We start from the raw sequence: 27,445 nt of genomic DNA, 5'->3' as shown, positions 1-27,445 counted from the left end.
ATTTTAATTAATTTTGATTTAGTTTGGATAAAGATGATATTTTTAATCTAAACTCATCTTTCAATCTCACTTATATATTTCAACATTTAGTTTAATACTTCTCTTTCATTTGTATTCTCATTTAATTTTTTATTACTCGTAAGTGTCTTATTATTCTCTAGATACATAAGATTTAAACATAATCTTTCTTATTTTAATTATATTCAAGCTTCAATATTCACTTAAAATCGATTATAATTCAATCATCATTTTAGTCTATGTTTATTATCATAACTTAATCTCATTTTCAAGTCCGCTAACACACTTATTTGTACTATGTTTAATATAAACACTTATGTAAACTTAGTCAATAATTTATATAACACTAATAATGATATTTTTGAAATACATATAATTCAATCTTAAAAGTCAAAAATATGAACATATTATTATTTATCATATTTATTAAGCATAGATATCACAAATCATATCATAAAGTGAAGGTAATATATATATATATATATTATTGGTGCTTCAATTGATATGCTAATTATAACATGTGATCTAAGTACTATAATATTTTCTTTGATGAGCGGTGAAAGACCATATTTTTCTTTCGGAGGGAATGTATCTTTAAGTTGATACATAGTTATCTACGTATTTTTCTATTATCTTTTTATTATTACTCCTTTTTAGTATTCATTCTCCTATGATACCACTAATATTACTACAACCCAATCAAAATTCATGTATGATGCCAATTCAATCAACCAAACGTGTGTGTTTATGAATCGGCGGGAAGAATATTTCTAGAAATATTAAATCTATTTTTATGTTAAAATACGACTATCAAGTTTTTTTATTTATTTTAATGAAAGAAATATCACAATTCACATGTTGTGTGTGCATTAAAAAGCTCAATCCAATTATTCTCATCAAACGTAGACTTATTAATGAATCGTTCAAATCGAGCTCCAAAATTAAATTCCTCATTGTAATTAATTCCACATCAATTATAACTTAATGCAACCTAAGTTTTGACCACAAAGAAATATACCAACAAAACGAAATAATATCTCGTACATCTCTTTGGTCAGTCTCACGTGTCACCTGCAATCCGTTGGTGTTGACGACGTTGGACCCCACGTGACCGCCACGTGGTGGCCGACGGTTCCCCTGCGAAACCATATAAGCCGAGTGCGTCGACACCAACCGACCGCATCGCTGATCTCTCTCCTTCTTGCCCGATCGAGCTCTGAAGCAGAGGGGGGGGAGCGATGGAGGTGTTCTACTACCTGGTGTTCGGCGGGCTGGCGGCGGCGGTCGCGGCGATGGAGCTCAGGAAGACGAGGAAGGACCGCGTCGCCATCTCCTCTGCTTTCGACACGTTCAAGAACAACTACCTGTTCGTCTACTCCCTCATGATGGGTTCGTCCTTCCCTTCCGCTTTGGATCTCGCCTTTATCCAAATCGATTCGCGCGTTCGTAGGCACATCGGAGCCGTCTTTTGCCCGACCCGATGGATTCTAGAGTTATTCCCGTTTTCTAGTAGCTCGGTCACTTGGTTTCTTGGGATCTTGATTTTTCTGTTTCTTGATGTTTGATGTGAATGCCGGGTTTGAACCGATGAATTCTAAGGGTTGTTCCCGTTTTCTGGTAGCTCGGCCACTTGGTTTCTTTGGATCTTCATTTTTCTGTTTCTTGCTGTTTGATTTTTTGATTTTTCTGTTTCTTGATGTTTGATTTGAATGCCGGGTTTGAACCGATGAATTCTAGGGTTGTTCCCGTTTTCTAGTAGCTCGGCGACGTGGTTTCTTGGAATCTTAATTTTTCCGTTTCTTGATGTTTGATTTGAATGCCGGATTTGAACCGATGAATTATAGGGTTATTCCCGTTTTCTGGTACCTCGGCGACTTGGTTTCTTGGAATCTTGATTTTTCCGTTTCTTGATGTTTGTTTTGAATGCCGGAGTTGAAGTAGGTTCGTATGATCGAGAAACGGACGCTATTCTGAATAGATCCGAGTCTCGAAAAGTGACCAGACATCATTTTTGTCATCGTGGATCTTGTCACTGAAGGATCTGATTGAATTGCGTGTTTGGGTTGGTTTCCAGCCGGTGATTGGTTGCAGGGTCCGTACGTCTACTACCTCTACAGCCAGTATGGTTTGAACAAGGGAGAGATCGGCCGGCTCTTCATTGCGGGGTTTGGATCTTCCATGTTGTTTGGGACGATTGTGGGATCTTTGGCCGATAAACAGTGAGTCTTTCCTCGTCGATCGATTAAATTGCTCGAGTTCTTTCTGAGAGGCGTCTGCGGTTTTTGAAACTGAGTGCAGGGGTCGTAAGAGAGCTTGTGTCACCTACTGCATCACGTACATTGTCAGCTGTCTGACTAAGCATTGTCCAGAATACACGTCTTTATTGATAGGCCGGATACTGGGAGGAATCTCTACGTCTCTGCTTTTCTCAGCATTTGAATCATGGCTTGTTGCAGAACATAATAAGGTGAGGATGACCAACCACTACTAGAACTTTGAGGCTGTGACCACTTCGGTTATATAGAACAATGAGATTTTGTTCATGGCTTAAAGGGTTAAGCTGCTGGACTGAGATGAGATGTTGATCTTGTAGGAATTAATATGAAATAACTGTGACACTCTTTGTCTCTGCTATAAAACATCCCAACTCTAGCAGCTCTTTGACTTGTTCGATATTTCCTAGGTTCTTTTATATGTAGGTTTTGCTTCTTCAATTTGCTAGCTCGTCATTCACCCCCTTTATCTGCACCTTCTTTCTTAATCAAGATTTAATATACATTGTGTATCAAGACCATCTTGAATCATGGTTTATGATCAACAAATGATGACTTTTGGCCTGAAAGCTCTGTAAAAGGTGCTGTGCTGATGAGAGCCACGAGGGCCACGGCTTCATTTAACAGCCGGCAAGGCCTCCATGGAATGATAGTACTTGTACTTTCTTGGAGCCTCAAGATAAGCCGAGTCCATTCCTTAGAGTTCAACTGTTGGGGAATGCATAAATACTCATTTCTTTGGGTATGTGGCTCAGCTATGTCTAAGCCCTATATGGAATGATTATATGATTATGTTTGTTTATGTTTCGGTGGGTGTGCACTTGTGACAGAGTCACAGATATGAATATTCATCGACAAGAGTAATGATAGAAGCAATTCTATAAATTCATTTATTGTGCAGTTTCATCTGTCTACTAATCCCCAGAAGTTTTCACTTTATGTTTTATGTATCAGATCTCCTGCAGTTTTTGTTCCATGTATTAAAACATTGCCTATTGTATTTTGTATAATTGGTAGCTTAAAACTAGGATAAAATACTCTTTTCTGTAGCCAAGTTACTGATCTGACTAAATTTATTATCATAGGGTGTAATTAATTTTTTTTTTTTTTTTGCGTAAAAGAATAAATTGTCATTACATAATGAGAATTAGAACTGCTAAACCATTGGGTCTGCTTGATCAGTAGGCTACAAGCTCATATGACATTAGTTTCCTATTCCTTGTTCTGATGAATTGGTTGTTGCCCCTTCCACAGAGAGGGTTTGACCCACAGTGGTTGTCAGTAATTTTCTCAAAGGCTATCTTTCTTGGCAATGGTCTTATTGCCATTGTTTCTGGACTTTTAGCTAGTTTATTGGTTGATAACCTGGAATATCATCCTGTGGCTCCATTCGATGCTGCTGCATGCTTCCTTACCTTTGGCATGGCTGTTATCTTGTCATCATGGAGTGAAAATTATGGAGATCCTTCTGAAAGCAAAGACTTGATCACACAGTTCAATGGTGCTGCCGCAGCCATTGCTTCCGGTAAGTGTGATTTAACTTCTGTTGACAACACCAGAATACCTTTTTTAATTTAGGGCCATCAGTTGCTCTAATTGTTGTGTTGATAACAGATGAGAAAATTGCTTTGCTGGGTGGAATACAATCACTCTTTGAAGGTTCCATGTACACTTTTGTCTTTTTGTGGACCCCTGCTTTGAGCCCAAACGATGAGGATATACCTCATGGCTTTATTTTTGCAACGTTCATGCTGTCTTCGATGTTGGGGAGCTCTATAGCATCCAGGCTGATGACCCATGCAACTCTTAAAGTTGAAAGTTATATGCAGATAGTGTTTGCGATCTCTGCTGTCACTCTGCTGCTTCCAATTGTCTGTAATGTAAGCCTGTTATTAAGATGTAGTACTTTTGAAAGTTTTCTTTTGGCTAATGAGTGTTACTTCAACGCTAATGTGAAACAGTTCTTGGTAGCACCTTCTGAGCAAGGTGACGGCATATCTTTTGGAGGCTGCATCCAGCTCCTTGGTTTTTGTGTCTTCGAAGCCTGTGTTGGCATATTTTGGCCATCCATTATGAAGATGAGATCCCAGTACATACCCGAGGAGGCCAGGAGCACGATTATGAACTTCTTTCGCATTCCCCTCAACATCTTTGTCTGTGTGGTACTCTACAACGTAAGCATCGAAACTTTCTACCTCATGATTATTATGTAATGAAGTTGAAATGGCTATGTGATAGCTCTATTATAAGAAGGAAGTCGCTGATTGACGATGCTGTATTTATAAGCATCATCGATACATATGCAAAAAAGAATACAAAACAAACTGCATTTTTCACAAGTGATTTACTTTGGGTTTTATGCAGGTAAATGCTTTCCCAATCACAATCATGTTTGGAATGTGTTCTATTTTCCTGTTCATAGCCTCGGTCTTGCAAAAGCGGCTCCTGGAGATTTCTGACAGCCACAAATCAAGTAAGTAATACATGTTTTATCAATTAGTAAAAATGTGATAATGAATTATCATTGCAGCTTTTTTTATATATTATTATTATTTTCTTTGGCTAAATTTTGCCAAGCAAATCTGACCCTTTCATATCACACTACACTGGGGGTGCTTTCTTCTGCAGTGATACAAGTTTGGACTGATATGACGGAGGGGGATGATGAGGCAGAGACTCTGAACATTTGAGCCCCTAAAGGGGGGGCAGTAGAGCACTCACAGTATGTGATTAAATGGTGAAGAAAGAATTTGGGGTCTTCATTTTTCATTTAGAAGCAGCAAAAATTTTCCAAATGGAGTGGTTTGTATCTGATTCTCTGTTCGATTTACACAATATAGAAATACATAGAGGCGTCTCCGTTTAGAGAGCTGGCCAAATAAATAAATGGTCAAGCATTCTTATAATCCATTGGCTGTTCCATCTGCTATTCCAAATGTGGTCAAAACGTTTTGGTGGTTCCATGCTTCACTCGTCTGTTTGTGTTGTTGGTGCCCAAACACTTGTGTTGCCAACGTTGTTGGCTCGTATCGCTACAACTTTCTCATCAATTAGTTTTTTTTGAACTTTTATTACTACGTAGAAAAATAAGACCTCACTCTCTCTCTCCGCCGCAGCTTAAATGGAAGTCTTGCTGAGAGCCCCCGACCATCGAGGAAATCTGAGCTGGTCGTGCATTATGGGGGTTGCTGTTCCAGTAAATCACCTGTTCGAAACGGATGATATATACCACTCCAAACTTGAACCGATTCAGTGAGTGATCACATGACCTCACCGCATAATACCATACTGAGTGCGCGTCTTATTTTTCCTCTTCCTCCACCATTTTTCTTCTTCCTTCCTTCCTCTTCTTTTTTTTTTTCTTCTCTTCCTTCTTCCTCTTTTCCTTCTTCTTCCTCCCCGATGTACCGTGGACACATAGCACACCGCTCCTTCCTCTTTTACTTTTCCTCTGATGGAATTGACTGACTGGTCGACACATCGCACACCGATATTGACTGATACGTCCGATCAGATCACCATAATGATGATCCTTGCTACAATCACATTAAGAAAAACAAAAAACAAAACAAAAGAAACCCCAAATAATTCGAACTGTCAACCATGTCCTAACACAAAAGGATCGACCTCCGTGACTACAAGCTCGTTTAAAAATAAAAATAAAAAAACCATAAAAACTAGTTGATGCAACCCACCCCATGAACGTCAAAACCGCCCTTAACAATTAGTTCAAACTTACTTTCACTTTCACAATCTTTGAAACTCTACAAAAATAATTAGAGAGAAAAAAAAAAAAGGAGTGGTCACACTATTCTCTCCTCTAATGCTGCCATGGACGTGTAACTAAAGAAAATATCATGTCCAGACAACAGACAGCGCTTGTGTTACACACTTGCTAGCTTTGAGGAAAAATACACAGTCGTTCGATGCCATCCTTCTAAAGAACCCAGTAACATAACTCGAAGAACAACCTTCAACAATGCTATTCTGAAGCAGCAACAAAGTTACTGCCCAACACAGTGATGATCAAACAGAATGTGCAGCAATTAAATTAAAAGGTAAGGAAGCCGAACTAATGTGAATGACTACCAACCAATGTTTCCCAATGGGTATTGATGCCCACAAAAACAAGTTGCCACCATTATTACAAGGTTCAAGTGGTAGGACGGTCTATGCACCATCTTTGCAACTTGATTCTTGCAACGGTTGAACTCTTAAAAACGATCCCAGGTGATTCACTTTCCAGGACAAACAACCAAAAATACGATTCAGATGGATGCCGACAAAGTTACTAAAAAGAAACACAGGCTGCATGAACGGGAACTACAAACAGATGAGTGGAAAACGAAAACTAAAATCAAAAGGAAATATAACATCCATAACAAGAAGCTATGGAGAGAAAATACGTAGGCTTTTGTTCCTTGTGGTGTAGCTTTCATTGGAAGCAAAAGATGACACAACAAATGTCTCAAATGTCACCTATAATCAATAATTAAAAAAAAGAGCAATCAATTATTTCTACAGAAATAAAGTTTATCAAGTACGAGATGCCTTCAGTACCAAATTCCGATAATGCATATCTCTATCAACAGAAACTTTCACCTATTCGATACAATTTCCTATCGAGGAATTTTAAGTTGGACTCTTTTCCTTCTAAGCAACTTGGTAAGCTATGTGAAGCAGTAACCTGTTGTCGACACAAACCAACATTTATATCAGATAGCAACTCGTTCACCACACATATTTGCTAGATCAAACGACCACAAGATGACCAGAGACAATCCGACAAGTAGAGCACCCAAACTATCCTGACACAAGACTACATCTTGTCACCCATAAAGTTCATTCAAAGTATGTCTTGAGTAGCCGTAAAGCTAATTCAATTTGGTTCAGCATGATTAAAAGATGTCCTTCCAGACTGATATGCATCAGATAATCCATTGATACCTAAAAAGGGTTTATTTATAATTTTCTAAAGTGCAACAACATAATGCAACATAATTTTCTACAGTTGAGCAAGACAACATACAACATGAACACTATTCCATTGCAAGATAAGAATCTAACTAGTTTCACAAAAGGTATGGAGTACCAGAAGCAAAAGGAGAACCTACTAATCAAAATCAAATTGTTCCCCACTTCCCCTCTCTCTTCCATGAACAGCAATAAGTGCCAATGGGATCTCCATTCTTATATTCAAAATCCAACAAGCAGATGTATGCTACTCGTCAATCCAAATGCGAGCAGCTATTTTCACAAGATATAATATGTCGATCAATTTGGTGCTAAGAAACTTATTGCCACAAATTTCTAATACCCTCCCGCTGTTCCACTGTTACGTGCAAGGTCAAAATTTGGCATGAGAAAGATTGAAGGAAGAAAGAAAAAGAAGGGGGAAGAGACAGAGATCCAAACCAAATGCTATATCGGCACGTATCTCTTCAAGACCTGTTTCCCAGCTACAGCAGCGCCGACCATCAAGCCGCCAATGGCACCGGCGATGGCCGCCGATCGAGGCCCATTGGCGGCCCTAAAGAGGGCTCCGGTGCCGAGCCCGGCCAGGACGCTGTTGACCCAGTCGTCCGTATCCCTCGCGGCAACCATCCCGCTCTCGAGACCGGCGTACATGAGGCCGATGACGCCGACCCGGTTACCGATGCGGCGGCCATCCTGGCCACAGGAGTTCAGGATCCGGTTGATCCGGATCTTGAGCGTGTCGCCGGGCTCGGCGGAGCGAAGGGCGCGGCGGAGGCCGAGGGAGGCTCCCGCGACGGAGCCGGAGAGGTAGCCAATTCCTGTGTAGTAGGTGAGATTCTCGCCCCAGGAACGGCGCTGGGCGAGGGACTCCTCCTGGAAGAGAAACTCCGGCGAGGTCGGGAGGTCGTAGAGGGTTCGGTAAGGGATCTGGAGGTCCTGGTAGGGGTTGTAGAGTCGCCTGTTACCGGAATCCTGGCGGTGGTCAACGTCATCTCCACCGTGTATTCCTGGATCCGCCATCGGAACTCTTCCTTTCGCCTCTAATCCCTCGGGTTCCAACTGGAAGGAGCACGACGAGAGAGAGGGGCGGCGAAGAAGGCGAAGGCGAAGGCGAAGGCGGTGGGGTGAGGAGAGTTCCAATTGACGAGGGTTTGTCTCACTCTAATTACAGAAAGGTCCCTCGTGAGTCTTCCGGAAACAGCAATGCTTCGTCGACCCAGTTGGCCGCCACCCGATTCTCCTCACGTGCCTGTTTGGCTATTACATGTATACCTTGATATTTCGATCGCTATACTTATAAATTATAATTACTTTTAATATTTTGATCTCTCTCTTTTTTAAAATTATATTAAGATCATTATATTTATAAAAATAAAATATTAAATCATAATTCACTTTTGTAAGTATACGAATCTCAATATAATTTTAAAATTTTAAAGATAAAAAATATTAAAGATAACTAATTATAATGGATAATATGTAATTAATCCTATATAATAAAAGCATCAAAATTTTTGATAAAATATTTTTTTTATTTGTTAAAATATATTATAAATTAAAAATAAGATAAATTTAATGATTAATATTTAAAAGTATTAGATTTAATTCTCATATATATATATATATTATTAAATATAATATAATATAATAATATAGATAAGAGTGGGGCAAGGATAAGAATGAGAATGGGTGAGGAGTATTATACCCATCACTGCCTGATACGATAATAGAAAATACCTTCATCTTTGTTTATTCTCTCATTTTCATTTTATTGAGAGCGGATCCTATGGAACTTACACTCATAACCATAATTAATACATCCGAATGTGACCCTAAGTGTTAGATCTTCTTCTACCAATATGTCACAGACTTAATTGGTTTTGTCTAAATTGTATTGTACTCTTGTGTGTCTATCCGTAAAAGGTCAATCTCCTCGAAACCTCTTATGGGATATTAGGAATTTGCAAAAGAGAAAGCAAGTAACTATTTCAGCAAACACTTGATAGACAATATAAATTACAAATATAAACTTTACAAGCTCTGAATAATTACACAATAAAAGATTTAATGATCAATAAGAAAAATTATATGAACTTAGCGAAAACATGGTCCATGATCATAATGAAAGAGTATTGGTAGATATATGCTTAGAAATGGTTGGTGCATTTTCTGCAATTAGCTGAAGATTTCTTTTATTTTATCTACTAATTTCTTCCACCAGCAGAGATGAAGTGAGAAACTAAGTTTTCTATCTGGTAGAAAAACTTCATAGCCTGAAACAAGTAGTTCCTACATTAGTCACCTGTATGAGTACATACCACTTGGTCTCACCACAACAACTTGCCAGTAGCTTAACACCAATATAGACCATAAAAGTTCAATTGAGGAATACAACACATTGATCATCATACAAACTTTCAGCTATAGATGTATCCGTATGTGATACAAGGCAATACAAAGACATTGAGAAATGAAAAAATTTCTTCTGATGGTTTCCAAAGGACTAATACTAGTCGATTTCCAATAAAAATCCTACTATACAATTTTATCGATATCTATAAGACCAGCAACAATCTCTCAAACCTTGGACCTTCAAGTTCAAAGCAACAATCTACGCCATCTTCTGCTTATGATCATCAATCCAGCACTGCTTCCTGCTGATGTACTTCAGAACTTCATCAATTAGCACCACAGGCGCAGAAACTAAGATAACCAGAAGCCACTCGTTCAGGCTCAACGGAACAATGCCAAAAATACTTGCCAAAAAGGGGACATAAAGAATGACAAAATGCAGGCCAAATGAAACCAGCATCGCAAGAAGGAGCCAAGGATTCCTCCATGGCGGCATCTGAATTAAGCTATTGTCTTCTGAAAGGGCATTGAGAGAATTGAACATCTCAATTGCTACTAAAACAGATAGTGATAAGGTCATTGCCTTAACTTTCCCAACAGTGAAGTAGTCACAGGGATCTGCCAAAGATATTTCACGATCACCAGCCAAGAACGGATTAGGCAAGAAATCGGTCCAAGAGGAGCATTGTCCCCATGAGCGGAGTTCAGCCAAGGAGATGATTGTGTGGCCGTCACTTGCAAGATCTATACCCATGAAGGATGGCTGTGTGTACCACATGACAAAGACACCAACAGTTGCTAAGCCAACATATGAACCGATCACCTGATTAAGGAAAAACAGACATTAATCCATGACCAATTTATACACCACAAGTAATTGATTGATGCAAATGGAAGTGACAGCTAATGACTTATTTCCAAGCTTTCTACCTCAGTGCTTAAATGTCTATGATAAGAAACTATCATGATTTATCTTGAAAAGCAATAGTACTTAGAAAATCATAAGAACAAACTAACAGCAACACATGTTAAGACGAGAATAATATACAGTAATTTCCTCTACTTTTAAACATCTATGTTTCAAGAGATTGTCCAAAACTCAGTAAAACTTAAATGGCACTGTCTCATGTTAAACCTAGTATTTCATTGTTTTGAACACACATTATTTAGGGAACTTCCTCGGTTAAATTTTAAATCTGTGGATGTGGTTCTTCAATCAAGAGTGCAGATTTCATCATTTAAAGGAAACTACAGAAAAACTTAAACATGAAGCATTGTACTTACCATATAACGGAAAAGAACCCAAGAATTGATAAGAGCATCATTGCTCTTGCGGGGTGGTTTCTGCATAATATCAACATCAGCAGGGTTAAAACCCAGAGCTGTTGCAGGAGGCCCATCTGTGACCAGATTGACCCAAAGAAGCTGAACCGGTATTAGGCATTCAGGTATGCCAAGTGCAGCAGTCAGAAAAATGGATATCACTTCTCCCACATTAGATGAAATCATATACCTAAACAAAAAATTTGTATAAAATGAGCAGAGCCCATAGAAAGTTAGCAAACTGAAAGATGCTCAGAAAGATACCTGATAAAAGATTTCATGTTGTTGTATATAGCACGACCTTCTGCAACAGCTGAGACAATTGTACTGAAATTATCATCTGCCAAAACCATATCAGCAGCTTGCTTTGCTACCTGAAGCAGATACAAACTAGAAACTGTCATTTTAGATCAATTGTATTTCAGTAAATAGTGGTGGAACTCCTAATCCTAGTCCAAACATAAGCTTGAGAGTATAATCAGTAAAAAGACCTTTTTAAGGTACAGAAGAATATTTCAAAATTTCTAAACAGTACTTCATGATTACCAAGATAGAGAAGTTGGTACTAGTTAGGAATATGCCTAAGAGCAGAAAAAGCTTAAGAACTGATACATTACAAGTTCATCTCCAAAGTAATCTCTAAAGAACAATATTACAATATTTATTTTCAGATGGATGATTTGATAATGTTTTCTTTAATATTACTCCTTCCATGTAAACATTACATAACAAGAAGGCTTGACACCAACAGAATTGGAACACCTAACTTCTAGATTGTGCACATTGCACCTTAAACACTAGCTTGTCATCTCAAATAAATTTGAAATATTATTTACAAGGCTCATAATGTTCCACTACTTTCATAAGGAGAAGTTTCTTAAATTTAAGGCATCAAAGAATAACATGCTTCATTTACCTCGGTTCCTGTTATACCCATAGAGATACCAATATCAGCTAGCTTTAGTGCAGGTGCATCATTGACACCATCTCCAGTCATTGCAACTATCTCACCCATGTCCTTCAGTAGCCGCACAATATCTTGCTTATGCCTAGGCTCGGCACGTGAGAAAACTATACCTCCAGGCTTTGACAAAATTTCTATTTGTTTGCTAACTGGAAGAGCCGTGAACTCTTTGCCAGTAAAACTTTTTCCTTTGAGGCTTGTTTTGTCCAGAAACAACCCAATTTCCTGGCATACTGCCTCTGCTGTGGACTTGTTATCACCAGTAATGACCATAACTTTAATACCTGCACAGTTACAATCTTCAATGGCCTTATGAACTTCATCACGAGGAGGGTCCTACTCAAATTTGAAAGATCACAATTATCAGTCCACAGAAAAATATTTGCAATTCAGAGTAGTTAAAAAAGCAACAGTGAAGACTACAACAAATGATAAGGAATAAATCAAGAACTTTACCCTCAGACCAACAACTCCAACAAAAATTAGATTACTTTCAATTTCAGAGTAGTTAACAGGATCAAGCAACCACTTGTGAGCAGGATGAGTTTCTGAATTGTAGTCAGAGAACTCTCCCAAGTCATCTTTAAATGCAAATCCCAAACATCTTAATCCCTTCGAACTCATCTCATGTACATTCGACATTATTAATTGTTTACATGCCTCATCCAGTAGAGCAAATGATCCATCTGGAAGCTGAACATGAGAACTCCTCTCTAAAACACTTTCGAAAGCACCCTGACAATGACAACCAAATGAATGCAAAGAGGACAATATCAGATGCTGTTAAATATTACCATCAAGATAAATACCTCTACATAAATGTCAAATACAATAAACTAGATCAAGCAGTTTCAGCAACACTGTATGCTTCAATAAAAATTATCTCATGCTGTTGTTGATCTAGTGAAACTGACAAACTTCTTGTGAAAAAACTACTGAGTCATTTGATGGGAACACTAATTCAGGTGATGGCGATGGCACAATCGATAATTAAATACAACTGCAATCTCAGACCTAATTGTTTGTGTTGGTTGTGTATTGGCTGTGTATTTGTAGTGTATAATTTTTTCTATGCATTAGATACATATGAGGGCTCCACCTTTACCTGAACTTTGCATTTCTATGTACTCAACAATTCACTTCTCAATGAGTGGAGGATTACATCCTTTTAACACAAAAAGAGATGCTTCATTAATTAATGGGCACAAAAAGTTAAAACTATGCCTTAATTTTGGAATATAGAATGTTACAATAATCAAATTGCAATGTAAGTAAATCAGAAATATTAAGCACCTTCACAAGAAGACGGTTACTTCCAGTTGATTCACGGACAATAACACTCATAGACTTACGCACTCGGTCAAACTCCAATGCTGCAATCCTTTTTGATCTCTTTATCCACCATTCACAACAGCCTGTCTTAAAAAAAAGTGATAAAGAAGACAAAATTTATTGGGGGACCATTACAATGTCAAACAACTTAGATGAAACATGTTTCTTCTCACCTAATTTTACAGTAGTATGGTTGATGGAAAAGTCAGAAGCAAACTCTGCATCATGAATTCTGCTCCTTGCCTTTGCATCTGGAAGTCCCATCTTCTCTACCAGTACCTTAAAGAGGGGACATCGGAAACATTTTATTGAGCATCAGAAGAATAAATATATAAGGAACCATAAGAGACACAAACACTAACATGAAAATTGAGCAGAATCGTAAAAAGTAAGAAAAGAGTCATTTGTGGCAACTTTTTGCCTCTTTGAAATGCATAACAATTTTTTTATTATCTAAAGGTGAGAACACTGAGGAAATCTGCAAAAGATGGTCAAGAATAACATCAAAATCGGGTACCTAACTTACTGTGCAGCATAAGCGATAAATAAGGACCCCCATTCAATTCTTTATCATCGAGCTGCCACAAGCAGTAAGCTGTGCACTCGACCAATATGCAACTATTATGTACTTTGCACTAGTTATCCCTTCTATGCACATAGAAATTTATCGACTACATGCTTTATTCACTAATCATTAATCATTCGGTTCCATTATGGTTCTTTGACAACTCTCCATTCAAATATCTGAAAACAGGATGTGAAAATTCATCGCGTCATGAGTTCAGGAGCAATGTTGAATTAGTAGTCATCAACATATAATTTATGCATATGGGTACCTGCTTCTATGATAAAAGCGAAGCCACTATTAGGTAAGGCACAAACCTTGAGAGCTGCCTCAGTAGGCAAACCGATAGCTCGGAAAAGATAACCTTCACGATAAAGTCCAGCATCATTGCAAACAGCACATATCTCTGCCAAAGTCTGCAAGCTATCATCCATGTTGCACTTGCTCCAGCCAATGATTCCTCCATCCTTGGGGTTGTATGTTGTACCATCTACACGAAACACTCGAGTAGTGTAGAGCTTCTTACCTAGGGTAAGAAATTCATTCACAGACATCTGGTTGGTTGTAAGAGTTCCAGTCTTATCTGAGCATATTACAGTTGTACATCCTAGTGTCTCCACGCTTGGAAGCTTCCTAACTATTGCATGCTTTTGAGCCATCTTCCTTGTACCCAAAGCTAAACAGGTTGTGATTACAGCTGGAAGACCTTCAGGAATAGCTGCCACTGCAAGTGCCACTGCTATCTTGAAATGATAGGTACATTTCTCAAAAGAAAAGTGAAAATTCCACACTGATGTATTTGAGTTGTCCCAAGTGATAAAATTTTGATAGTTGATGACCCAAACTATCAAGCAAACTGTTCCAATTGCAGTAGTTAGCCTTTCACCAAACTCATTGAGCTTCTCTGTCAGGGGTGTGTCTTGTTCCTCCTGTGAAGCTTCACTGATTTGAGTCTGAATCTTTCCTATTTCAGTGTCCATTCCGATGCTAGTGACTATACAAATACAGCTACCATTGACAATAGTTGTTCCTGCAAACAGCATGCAATCTTTTGCTTGCAATTCACAATCATCTACAAAACCAGGGCTTGTTCCTTTGAGCACAGGCATGCTCTCCCCAGTCAATGAACTCTGCTCAACCCTCAAAGTCGACATAGTCAGAGTTGCTATTCTCATGTCGGAAGGGACCTTATCTCCAACCCTCAACTCCACGATATCCCCTGGAACTAGCTCTCGAGCAGGCAAGTCGGGAACACAGCGTCCATCTCTGCGAACCTTGGCATATTCACACTGCATGTTCTTCAGGGCTTCAAGAGCCTTTCCAGCACTAGTCTCCTGCCAGACACCCACAATTGCATTGAGCATAAGAATCAAAAGGATAACAACAGGTTCCACATACACCTCAAGCCCAGTGTGGCCAGATTCATTTCCCTCCAGGTAGGCTAGTGTAAAAGATATAAAGGCCGCAATCAGTAGGATCTTGACAAGCACATCATCGAACTGTTCTAAGATGAGAAACCACAAAGGCTTTCCCTTCTCTTTCTTGAGTTCATTCCACCCATACCTCTCCCGCCGTGTCTCAGCTTCAAAGGAGCTTAAACCCTTGCTCAATTTGACATTGTACTCCTTTAGGCACCGCTCCACGGACCAAGACCAAGCTGGGAATAGCTTTTCCTCCATATATCAAATGTTTTTAATGACTATACTTGGCTGTTACCAGAGAAGCATTTAATCAAACAGTAAGTGATCGATCGACGAAGAATACATAAAAGTATCATCTGGAAATTCAAATGAGAAAAAAAACCCAAAACGTGGTGAAATTACACAGTAGGGTCAATAAAAAACAAATGGAACATTGTAAAATCTATACAGGCCATCTCAGAGAAGCATTCAATCAAACAACAAGAGCTCTTCAAGTACGTAGCAAACACAGAAGTCTCGTCTGGAAGCTAAAAGTTGATAAAAACGATCAAACCTTGATTGAATTACACTGTAGGATCAATCAAGAATAAGCTAACTGAGAGTTGTCAAAATGCCTTTTCTCCCTCCCAAATTGATCCAAAATGTCTTTTGGATCAAGCATTAGGAAGCAAAAAAAAAAAAAAAACAAAGAAGCATACAGAGAGATGGATTCCAAAGAGGAACCATTAATGTACTCTGTGATCGCGAAATAGTCTGTATACATCCATCAAAGTCTCACGACGCAAAACGAACAACACAGAAGAAGCAACAACGACCCTCAGATTAAAACAGATGGTAACGATCATTCTCCTTTCAATACTCTACCTTGCCAAGCCAATCCAAGTAATCCGATGAAAGCATGAGCAATAAGAGAATCAAACAGCCAAAAGAAACGATCTTTTCATAAGAACATACGAAAAAGTAAATCATTTATCCCGTGGGCAAGGGTTCGATCATACTCTACCCACGCAAACTGGAACAGCTTCCCGGAACTGCAGGGGTTACAGCAGTACAAAACAGAGAGCAGAATAGTCACTATACCTCCCAAAAGAACCCCTTTTCCTCCCAAACTCTCAGAAAATGAACCGCTTTAACGCAAAATAGCAACTAGCGAGAGTATGGAACGAAGTTGCAATAGCAGTGAGAGTACAAAATAGGCCCCAAGGAAAAGGAACGGAAGGAAGAAAGGTACGAAGAGAAAGAGAGGATCCCGCACCTTCGTGGGATGGGACGCGGCGCATTCATTCGCATGGGCCGAAAGCAAGGCATCGGTGTCGACCAGAGTAGAGAGGGGCGCGGTGACTTCCTTCTCTCTGCCCGTAAAGATATTACTCGAGCATCATCAAACAAAATTCCCAAACGATGTGATGATGATAAGCATTTCCTGAATTCGAGTACGAGAACAGAGTGTTGATGAAAGGTTCGATCTTCCTGAGGAAGCACAGGCTAGTTTAGCTGGAGCCAGGTATCAATTTGTCGGACTTACGTAGATTGTCCTACATATTTAGAACAACATTTTATGAAAGATCTACTCCAACAACCTCCAGATGTAGAATTCAGATTGCAACTTCCGTCGCTCATTGCATTGGCTCAGACTTCAGAATTGAGCAGTAGATGAACTAAAACAGCATAGAAGGCATTTATCACAGACCGATTCGATTCTCTTGCTCCTCTTTCTTTCGAGCGCTCGCTCACAACCCGAGGGCTTGAAAGAAAGGTAACACTGGGAGGAAACCTACAGTTTGACTTCATGTCATTGGTTCCGTTATATTCGAAAGAGTTTAAAAGATCCATTTTAATTCTTATAATTTTGATTATTTAAATTTTTATGATTTATTCGTGCTAAAATAATACTTATATTTTTAAAAACATAACATTTTCAAAATGACATACTAACTCACAATAAATCATTAATAAAATGATATATATATATTTTAAGTTTAAAAAAAATTAAGATTTATTTCATTCATATAGTTTTTGTCATGGACCATTAAAGTTTTTATGGTTTATTTGTATCTAAAATAACTCTTATATTTTAAAAAACATAGAATATAAACTCTCATCGTTAGGTCTGAGTTAATAGGCGTTAGAATCTGTTGACATACTAACTCACAATAAATAATTAATATAATAATATATATAATTGAAGTTAAAAAAATTAAGACCACCATCAATTACGGGAGGAGGCATCATCGTAAAAGCGACAACTAGTAGTAGCACCGAGCCGCTACTGTCTAGCAGGGTGTTATATGTATGCAGCCTCTCCCACGCTAACAACGAGCTCAGGAGCTTCCGATCCTATATCAGGTAGATGTGCATCGACCAGTACGACGCTAGACATATAGTGGTTTCCTTGTCCCTCATTCTCCTCTTGGGCATCTTTGTCTCCATCGCCTCTCACTTTGTCCTCTCTTGTGCCCTCATCCGTTGCGCCTACAACATGGTGGTCCAACTTTCCCTCACCTCCACCTTCAGTCTCTCCTACCTTTGCTTCTTCGCCTTTGTCCATCGTTACAACCTCCAACATTTTCTCTTCCTTGATAAAATGAACCTTAATCTTTTTTAAATTTAAATTATATGTACCATTATATTAATGATTTATTTTGAGTCAACATGTCACGTAAGTAAACTTTAACATCTGTTAACTCAATCTTGACGAAAGGGGCTTATATGCTATATTTTTGAAAATGTATAAGTTATTTTAGACATGAGTAAACTATAAGGGTTTAAGTAATCCATAATTAAAACCACAAGGGCTAAAATGAACCTTAATCTTTTTTTAAACTTAAATTATATATATATATATCATTATATTAATATTTTATTATGAGTTAGCATGCTACGTAAACATCTATTAACTCAGACTTGATAAGAGGGACTTATATGCTACGTTTTTTAAAATGTAAACTATAAGGGCTTAAGTACTCTGATCAAAACTACAAGGGTTAAAATGAATCTTAAACTATATTTTAAATGTATGATTGTACTAAAGAGCTTTAGAAACCTTTACATCTACTGTGCAACTCAAAATCTAATATAGAATGCCAAAGCAATGGATGCTATTAAACAATTGGTGTTTCTTGAATTATTTTAGCTTGGGATTAGTCTCTAATATGCTTTTGCAAGTGAGAAAATAAGCTTATTATATTTAGTATTAGATTATGTGTATATGATTAGATTTTAATTATAGTTATCAATCAAATGAAAGAAATTTTAATTACGGTAAGATTTTTTAGGAGATGAACTTGATGAAAAGAACTCTCTTGATTATCTATTCTAGACCCTCTACTATAGTCTATAAATAGATATGACCTCTTAGAGACTATATATAAATACATGGATATGGAGATAAGAGATGACGAAAATATATAATATTATTGAGATATTATAAATATTTTCTTATTTTACCTTAGTTACGTAAACCACTAAGAAATTATAGATATTCTTTGTTTTGTTCCTAAATCTATCACTCATAATAATTTTGTGAATGATAAGAATAGATGAGAAGACAAGTCTAGTTCTATTGACATTATTATAACTTTCGGATCCGATAACGATATCAATTAAATTTTTTTGAATAACATTAAAAGGTATGTATGCTAAGTTTGATATATTATTGTTTGATTTTAAATTTTAATATTAAAAATTTTCACCTAACAAAAATATAAGGATGGTTTTTATGGTATCATTTAAATCTTTTACAAATTTCATATATTTATGTTTTGACCACCTTCTTCTGTTGAATGAAAAACTAAGAAAAGAAAACAGTGAGGAACTTGAATTATGTTTTACTGATCAAGCTGAAACTACATGAACACCAGTGAAGAGTACAAACCAAGATAATAGATGTTGCATATACGTAGAATGAGTTTCTGCAAATAGCTGTTCATGATTGGTGTTAGGGAATAGATTCCCATGAAAACACTTGTAAATCAGCACATAAATATTTATGATCGACAGTACCACCAAAATGGAATTGGAAGTGAGATTTAGATTATCAACACCCAAAACCACTGTCACATCAGGCAATATCAAATTAATATATGACTCCAATGAAGTTGCTCTGTGCTTTCCTTTCTCTCAAATAGTTCATCTTTTATATCCACTTAATGGTCTGGAATCAACTAAAGAAAATTTTGGACTGTTCATCGAGGTTCAATGCGGAAGAAAGAGAAATGGTTTCTTATTTTTCTTATGAATCGGTCCACACTATGAATTAGTCAAGTTACAATATTTCTACACTATGTTATAATATGTTCAGCAATACCTAAAAAATATACAAAAATATTATATCATATTTCTACTATGTTATTGATAGGGTAAAACGCTGACGTGACGTAATACCTCGGATTAGACACGAAACGCCCCCCCCCTACGTCGGACGCCCAACGCAGCACGCCACCCTAGAACGAGCATTAACAACGACGCGACACTCGCCCACACCCATCGTACCCGAACAACCCCCTCGGTTGACCCCTCGGGGCCGGCCGAGCCAGGCGAAGGCACCGATTGACACCCCCTATACCCTGCGGCAGCTCGGCCCTCCACGCAACGCCCACGACGACAGACGCCATCAGAGGTACGACCCTGCCCCGGCGAGATGGCACATCAGGTAACATCCAACCCACTTATAAATACCCCCCGGTTCCCAACGGACAGGGGGGGCGAAAAAAACAGACTCCTCTCCGCCATCACTAACTTGATCATCGGAGGGGTCGGGCCGAGCAACCGCCCCGACCTTCGTGCAGGTACCCGACCCGTTCCCGGACCCACTCGGCTCCACGGGGATTCCCAGTCAGATTCCTTCCATCAGTCACCACAACATCCCAAGGGGATCCTCACCCGATCCAGTCATTTGGAGCCCCGAACCAGCCGCGTTGGCCCCCAGGTCACGGCTAAAAGGTTACTTACCGTAACAGATTGGCGCTAGAAGGAGGGGCCTCCAAATGTCAGGCGATCAGCGATCCTACCTCGCCGGATCTTCGACCGCTGAGCTCCCCGCTTTGGGGGAGCATCCCCTGCACAACGAAACTCACGACGACCGCCCCGCAGCAGTATCAGAACGCTACTGGTGGCTGTTCAACGACCCAGGCTTGCCACCTGCCGACGGCGCGCCCGCCGACCCGTTGCCGGTAACACCCGAGGCTTTCCACGACCTCGCCCACCAGGTCCGGACCCTGACAAGCATGGTCCAGACCATCATCCCGATCGTCTCCCAGCGGACCCCGCCGCACGCGCCACAGCAAGAGGCCCCCGCTCAGACTCACGCACAACTTCCCGAGCGCCCCGTCTCACCCCAGAACCCCGCAGCGGAAGACACGGCGAGCCGACCTGAGCCTGAGGCTCCGACCGCCGACTCGACTAATGCCCTACGGGCTCAGCTGCGCCTTGTCAGCCAAAGGCTCGACGAGGTATAACAGGAAGTCCGCAAGTCAAAATGAGAGCTCGGGGCGGACGGACGCCTGGGATCCCCGTTTACCCCCGAGATACAAGATCAGGCGATCCCGCCCCACTTCCGCCTCCCGTCTCTCGATGCGTATGACGGTGCCACCGACCCGGCAGACCACGTGGCCGCTTTCCGCGCCCAGATGGCGCTGTTCGGGACTTCCGACGCCCTGATGTGCAGGGCATTCCCAACGACACTGCGGGGACCGGCCCGCACATGGTACAGTGGTCTGAAGCCCGGAACCGTCACCTCCTTTGACCAGCTCGCCAAGGATTTCGAGCTCAACTTCCTGGCGAACGCCCGACCTAAGCCGTCCATGGCGTTGCTTCTCGGACTCAACCAAAAAGAGGACGAGCCCCTCTCCCATTTTGTGAGCCGATTCGCAACCCAGATCCGCGGATTGTCGGATGCTCACCCTTCTTTCTTGATGCAGGCGTTCATGACAGGCCTGCGACCGTCCAGGTTCTTCTGGTCGCTCGTGGAGCGACCCCCTGTCACAGTCCCCAAGATGCTCCAGCGAGCCAGCCAGTTCGTCGCCGCGGAGACCTGGATGGCTGGAAGGCGGGAAGAACACAAAAAGGTCAAGTCAGAACCGCCCCGGTAGCAACAACCCGCCGTCTCCCGGCGAAAATTGGACCGACCCAACCCGAGGGCCCCCCTTCCCGCCTTGAATGCATCCCGGACCGAAATATTCCTACATGAGAAGGGAAAGGGGCTGCTCAAGGACCCTCGCCCGATGAGGAACCCCCGGGAACTCGCAGACCGCTCAAGATATTGCCGGTTCCATCGATAGCACGGGCACGACACCGAGCAATGCTATGAGCTGAAGAAGCAAATCGAGGAACTTATTCTCAGAGGGCACTTTGGCCGATACCTCCGGCCAAACAAGGAACAGTCGCCTCACCCCGAGGGTCCTGTCGAGCGGCACATCGATGTGATAGCTGGGGGTCCCGCGTCAGGAGGAGGCTCCATTTCAGGTAGGAAGGCGTACGCCCGAGCTGCTCCCGACAAAGCCTCGGGGCACGAGCCGGAACCCGAGATCACCTTCCCAATCGGAGCTTCCGAGCGGCCGGACCACGACGACGCCCTGGTAATATCAGCCAGGGTAGCCAACGCACAGATGAGGAGAATAATGGTCGACACGGGAAGCTCGGCGGACATACTCTACCTCGACGCTTTTCAGAAGCTGGGCTTGGTCAAGGAGAATCTAAGCCCGATGTGCTCAGCGCTCACCGGTTTCACGGGAGACTCGATATCACCCCTAGGGGCCGTTACTTTGCCCCTGACTCTAGGGACCCAGCCGAAATCAAAGACAGTGATGACCACCTTCCTGGTGGTCGACCTTCCTACCGCCTATAACGCCATACTCGGCCGGCCCACCCTCAACAAGGTCAGAGCGGTCGTCTCGACCTATTACCAGATCATTAAATTCCCAACTCACGCGGGAGTCGGGGAAGCCACGGGGAGCCCCCGAGAGTCCAGGCGGTGCTACTTTACCGCCGTATCATTAGGCAGGAGGGCCAGGACCGAGTCACCTCTGGAGGATCCGCGAGAAGCAAATAAATTGACTTCTCATCCCGAGCCGAAAGGGACCACCATTGACATTCCTTTACGGGAAGCCCGACCGGACCAAACCATAAGGATCGGATCGGAACTGCCAAAGCGGGGACGGGGGCAGCTCGTCGGTCTCCTGCGGGAGAATACCGACGTCTTCGTCTGGACCCCATCGGACATGACGGGCGTCGACCCAAAGGTCGCCGAGCACCACCTCAATATCCCACCTGACGCCCGCCCAGTAAAGCAATGGCCCGGCGCCAGGCCCCTGACCGACAACGTGCGATACGAGAGGAGGTAGACCGACTCCTAGCCGCGGGCTTCATAGAAGAAGCCAAGTATCCCCAGTGGCTGTCCAATGTAGTCCTCGTAAAGAAACACAATGGAAGCTGGAGGATGTGTGTTGACTACACCAGTCTCAACGATGCATGCCCCAAAGACTACTACCCCCTCCCAAAGATCGACCAGCTAGTCGACGCAACAGTCGGTCACTCACGACTCTCTTTCATGGATGCCTACTCAGGGTATAACCAGATCAGGATGGGGCCCGGCGACAGAGAACATACGGCCTTCCTCACCGATCAAGGTGTGTACTTTTACAAAGTTATGTCGTTCGGACTAAAGAACGCTGGAGCCACCTACCATAGAACGGTAAATAAGATGTTCGCACATCAAATCGGGAGGAACATGGAGGTTTACATGGATGACATGATCGTGAAGAGCCGAGAAGCCGGAACACACCTTGCCGACCTGGCCGAAGCCTTCACCATGCTGCCCAAGTTTGGCATGCGGCTCAACCCCGCAAAATGCGCTTTCGGCGTCACCTCCGGGAAGTTCCTGGGATTCATTGTGCACTAGAGAGGGATCGACGCCAACCCAGAGAAGGTTCAAGCAATAATCAATATGAAGTCTCCCCGGACGGTCAAAGACCTACAGCAACTCAACGGAAGACTTGTCGCCCTGTCTCACTTCCTCTCCCGATCGGGCGATCGTTGTCTCCCATTCTTCAAGGCGCTCAAAAACCTGAAGAACTTCCAGTGGACGTCAGAGTGCGAGGAGGCTTTCAAACAAATAAAGCAGCACCTGGCCGGCCTCCCCCGGCTTGCCTCCGTCTCCACGGGCGAGAGGCTGGGCCTCTACTTGGTGGCCTCCCAGCACGCAGTCAGCTCGGTCCTGGTCAAGGAGAGCTCCGGCCAACAACTCCCGATCTACTACGTCAGCCACGTCCTAAGTGGACCCGAGGAGCGTTACCCGCCGATGGAGAAACTCGCGCTCGCCCTAGTGCTCTCGGCCCGGAAGTTGCGCCCCTACTTCCAGGCACACCCGGTGGAGATCATCACCGACCAACCTCTTCGGCAGGTCTTAACGAAATTTGATGTTGTAGGACGGCTCCTCAAATGGGCGGTAGAGCTCGGCGAGCATGACATAAGGTACGCGCCCCGGACCGCCATCAAGGCACAGGCGGTAGCCGACTTCATCGCGCAGCTGACGCAGCCAGAGGACACGGATCTGGAGAGGGTTCCCGAAGCCTGGACCCTACACGTCGACGGCTCAGCCAACTTGAAGGGCGCCGGGGCAGGACTAGTCCTCCTCGCCCCCGATGGACGCTCGTTCGAACGATCCCTTCGCTTCGGGTTCAGAGCCACCAACAACGAGGCCGAGTACGAGGCGCTCTTAGCGGGGCTAAGGCTGGCCCTCGAAATGCAGGTGACCGCGATACATGTCCTCACCGACTCGCAACTAGTGGCCGAGCAGCTCAACGGCGGATACGAGGCTCGGGACGCAACCATGGTGAAATACCTGGCGCGGGTAAGGGACCTGACCACCAAGTTCCGCTATTTTACATTATCTAACGTTCCGAGGGAAGAGAACGGACGAGCCGACGCGCTAGCTAAGCTGGCGTCGAAGCCAACCCCCGAAGCGTGGCCGGAAGTGGAGGAGCTCTCTGCCCGGGCAATCGAAATGGCAACCACAGCCCCCGGCGGCACTCCAACTACATGGGTACAAGAGCTGCTGAGCTTCAAGCAGGACGGAACCCTCCCCCCTGATGAGGGTGCAGCTCGGCGCCTGCGTCGTACGCACGCGTGGTACACCGTGGAGTGCGGCCGCCTTTACAAGCGATCCTTTACCTATCCCCTCCTGCGGTGTTTAGAGCCTGACGAAGCCCAGATGGTTCTAACCGAAACCCACGAGGGGGTATGCGGCGAGCATATCGGCGGACGAACCCTGGCGCACATGATACTCCGTCAGGGCTATTACTGGCCAACCATGCGCCGAGATGCCAAAGCCTACGTTCAGCGGTGCGGGTCGTGCCAGCAGCATGCCCGCGCGCCCCGACAGCCCGCAGTCCCGCTCAGTCCCATCGACTGCGAGTGGCCGTTTGCTCAGTGGGGCTTGGACCTGCTTGGACCCTTCCCGCCAGCCTCCGGACAAAGGAAGTACATAATTGTAGGGGTGGACTATTTCACAAAGTGGGTCGAGGCCGAACCGCTGGCGTCAATCACGGAACACCAAGTGGAGAAGTTCGTGTGGAAGAACCTGATAACCCGGTTCGGGGTACCCAAGGCCGTTATCACGGACAACGAGCCGCAGTTCGCCGGCAGAAGATTCCGGAAGTTCTGTGCCGATCAGGGCATCCAGCTGAGGTTCAGCTCGGTTGCCCACCCTAAGACCAACGGGCTAGCCGAGGTAACCAACCGATCCCTCTTGGAGGGACTCAATCGGCCTGGACAGACGAGCTCCCCAGCGTCCTGTGGTCGCTGCGCACCACCCCCAAGGCGGCAACCGGGGAGTCCCCGTATAGCTTGACGTTCGGGACCGAAGCCGTCTTGCCACCCGAGATAGCTATCTCCACCCTTCGGACAATGGGCTACGACGAGGAAGTCTCCAACGAGGGACTTCGCGCAAACCTCGACGCGCTCGAGGAGCGACGCGCTGATGCGCACTTGAAGGTCCTCTCTTATCAGAGAGCAATCGCCAGGGTCTACAACAGGAAAGTGCGCCCTCGACCGATAAAGTTAGGCGACCTGGTCCTCCGAAAGACCGAAGTCAGCGACCCGACCCGAGCCAGGGGAAAGCTAGCCCCCAAATGGGAAGGACCTTATCGGGTCGTCGAGGTAGTCCGACCAAGCACTTACCGACTCACGTCGGCAAACGGTCGCCCTTTACCAAGAACCTGGAACGCCGAGAACCTTAAGAAGTTCTTCGTATGAAACAAGGAAGCTTTTCCAGAGAAGAAAACGATAAAGACCAAGGGAGAAAAAAAAGTTTTTTTCTATTGAAGATAGCAAAAAACGTCATACAAGACCCGACTTACAAAAGACCGACCAACTAGCAAAAACAAAAGCATAAGACCCCTGTCTTTATCGCTGAGGCTCCTCCAGGCGATCGTCGAAAGGGACCTCCTCGGGCATGTCCACCCCCTGATCCTCGGGATGACGAGCGAAAGGGTTCTCCTCCACCTCGAGACCAGGGTGGCGAACGCGGAAGCGGGACGTGGCAACCCGGTACCCATATTCAAAAGATACGCGCCCCGTCCGCGTCAGCCCGAGCTCAAACCCCCTCGACTTCTTGTACGTCTCGAGGGCCTCCTTGTCCTTCACAGGGCGAAGCCGGACCTCCTCCGCCAGTGCGTCCGAGGCCGCATTCGCCTCGGCCTTCGCCTCGGCTAGCGCGTCCGAGGTGACCCTCGCTTCGGCCTTCGCCTCCTCCAGCTGCTTATTGAGGGAGCTTGCCTCCGACTTCACAAGGCGGAGCTCAGTCCGCTCCACCCTTATTGTCTTTTGAAGGCCTTCGTTGGCCTTCTTAGAGGCCCCGAGCTCCAACCGGAGGCGCGCCGCCTCCGCCTCCAGGTCCGATGCCCGCTGCTCGGCAGCCGCAACAGCCTCCGGGCCAGCCCCGGCCCGAACCTCCTCGATCTGCCGATGCAACTCGGCATTGCGGTTGACGAGGCCACCAATAACCCGGCCGGCGTCGCGCACCCTGTCAATCAGGGCCACAGCGTGGTGGAGACCCTGCATTAAGAGGAACAGTTCAGGAAGATCGGCGTCGGACGGGTGAACATAAAAACAGAAACGTACGTACCCAGGTCAGCGACTGGGCGGACTTATTAAGCAATACGTCCGACGGAAGAATGTACAAGTCCCGAGCCATGTCGGGATGGAGCGCCCCTCGGAGGAACGTGGCGGAGGGATCCCCTCCGGCCCACACCCTATCCCCCCGGGTCAAGCCTTCCCAGCGCGCCACCAGAGGCTCGCTGGACTCCCCGGGCAGGACCTCGCTCGCCAGCCGTGTCTGGAACGGCTCCCCATCGCCGGCTGGGAGTCGACACAGGTCACACACGGAGACCGGGCGGGGACGTTACCCGGTTGCCCGTTGGCTAGGTCCGACCCCGCCACGATGCGGGCCCGCCTCAGGGACCCTCGACGGGGTCGTCTTCGCCTTCTTCGGAGGGCGCTCAGCCCCGACCTCCAGCGGAGCCGCCTCCGAGCGAGGCTGCGGGCCAGCCGGCGGGGCGGGGAGAGAGGGTTCCGGGTCGGCCGACGGAGCAGGAAGAGGGGGCTCAGGCGTCTCGGCCCCCAGAAGCGAGTGGAGGTTCACCATTTCTGCAGGAAACAAAACGGGTTAGTCCCGAAAAGCCAGCCACGCCAAAACCCAAACCAAATGCCGTCAAAACATACCCTGAGGCATCGGGCTAAGGCCCGCCTCGACCAACCACTGCTCGGTCATAGTCCGAATGGCCTGTGACCTAGGGAGGATCTCTCGGAGCCTCCCCAGGGCTTGCCGCTCTGCGTCGCCCAAACAGGGGGTGGTGTTGTCGACCGCCCTCGCGGACCATCGAACCCCGAAACCCCAGTCTTGAGAGCGGCTGATGTAGAAAAACCTCCCCTTCCACCCCTTGTTGCTGGAAGGGCCCCCCCCGACACGAAAACCCGTCCGGGCCGACAGGAAATAGCCCCCCGAACCCTTGCAAAGACGATAACAAGAGAGGAAAAGGTCGAGGCTAGGGGTAATGTCGGCGTAGTGACATTCCCCCAGGAATGCCACTAGGTAACGCCAGGAGTTAGGTGCCATCTAGGATGGCGATATCCGCCAAAGGGACAGGCAAGAAACGATGAGAGGGTGAAGAGGAAAGCGCAAGCCCGCCTCCAGGGCATCAAGGGACAGGGCAAAGCCCTTAGG

The 27,445-nt window shown here is 44.2% G+C and overlaps 5 protein-coding genes across 6 annotated transcripts; 3 read left to right on the top strand and 2 right to left on the bottom strand.

Annotated features, from left to right (window-relative positions):
* The first annotated feature begins 1,216 nt into the window (after positions 1 to 1,216).
* LOC135610440 (uncharacterized) lies at positions 1,217 to 5,160 on the top strand. Its single transcript, XM_065104945.1, has 8 exons — positions 1,217 to 1,407; positions 2,093 to 2,237; positions 2,317 to 2,485; positions 3,546 to 3,816; positions 3,906 to 4,171; positions 4,253 to 4,465; positions 4,656 to 4,764; positions 4,920 to 5,160. Exons 1-8 carry the CDS (start codon positions 1,257 to 1,259, stop codon positions 4,979 to 4,981), a joined length of 1,386 nt encoding a protein of 461 aa, XP_064961017.1. The 5' UTR covers positions 1,217 to 1,256; the 3' UTR covers positions 4,982 to 5,160.
* A 2,297-nt stretch (positions 5,161 to 7,457) lies between these two features.
* On the bottom strand, positions 7,458 to 8,433 carry LOC135610441 (mitochondrial import inner membrane translocase subunit TIM23-1-like). Its single transcript, XM_065104946.1, has 2 exons — positions 7,707 to 8,433; positions 7,458 to 7,623 (listed from the first exon to the last, which is right to left on the bottom strand). Exon 1 carries the CDS (start codon positions 8,286 to 8,288, stop codon positions 7,713 to 7,715), a length of 576 nt encoding a protein of 191 aa, XP_064961018.1. The 5' UTR covers positions 8,289 to 8,433; the 3' UTR covers positions 7,458 to 7,623; positions 7,707 to 7,712.
* Positions 8,434 to 9,631: 1,198 nt separating this feature from the next.
* LOC103975935 (calcium-transporting ATPase, endoplasmic reticulum-type) lies at positions 9,632 to 16,975 on the bottom strand. Of its 2 annotated transcripts, XM_009391083.3 has the most exons (10): positions 16,806 to 16,975; positions 16,481 to 16,695; positions 14,122 to 15,513; positions 13,413 to 13,518; positions 13,201 to 13,322; positions 12,364 to 12,642; positions 11,860 to 12,243; positions 11,208 to 11,317; positions 10,905 to 11,133; positions 9,632 to 10,443 (listed from the first exon to the last, which is right to left on the bottom strand). In XM_009391083.3, the coding sequence occupies exons 3-10, from the start codon at positions 15,481 to 15,483 to the stop codon at positions 9,880 to 9,882; spliced, it is 3,156 nt and encodes a 1,051-aa protein (XP_009389358.2). In that variant the 5' UTR covers positions 15,484 to 15,513; positions 16,481 to 16,695; positions 16,806 to 16,975; the 3' UTR covers positions 9,632 to 9,879. The 2 variants fall into 2 exon arrangements, with proteins under 2 accessions (XP_009389358.2, XP_018678776.2); XM_018823231.2 differs by lacking the exons at positions 16,481 to 16,695; positions 16,806 to 16,975 and adding an exon at positions 16,306 to 16,443.
* A 3,877-nt stretch (positions 16,976 to 20,852) lies between these two features.
* LOC135608754 (uncharacterized) lies at positions 20,853 to 22,565 on the top strand. The gene is made up of 2 exons (XM_065101792.1): positions 20,853 to 21,290; positions 21,504 to 22,565. Exons 1-2 carry the CDS (start codon positions 20,853 to 20,855, stop codon positions 22,563 to 22,565), a joined length of 1,500 nt encoding a protein of 499 aa, XP_064957864.1.
* Positions 22,566 to 23,167: 602 nt separating this feature from the next.
* LOC135608753 (uncharacterized) lies at positions 23,168 to 25,072 on the top strand. The gene has a single exon (XM_065101790.1). The coding sequence runs from the start codon at positions 23,168 to 23,170 to the stop codon at positions 25,070 to 25,072; it is 1,905 nt and encodes a 634-aa protein (XP_064957862.1).
* The last annotated feature ends 2,373 nt before the right edge of the window (positions 25,073 to 27,445 follow it).

This window comes from Musa acuminata, chromosome BXJ2-4, assembly GCF_036884655.1.
Source record: "Musa acuminata AAA Group cultivar baxijiao chromosome BXJ2-4, Cavendish_Baxijiao_AAA, whole genome shotgun sequence".
Classification (NCBI taxonomy): Eukaryota; Viridiplantae; Streptophyta; class Magnoliopsida; order Zingiberales; family Musaceae; genus Musa; species Musa acuminata.
This window is presented reverse-complemented; position numbering and strand designations above follow the sequence as displayed.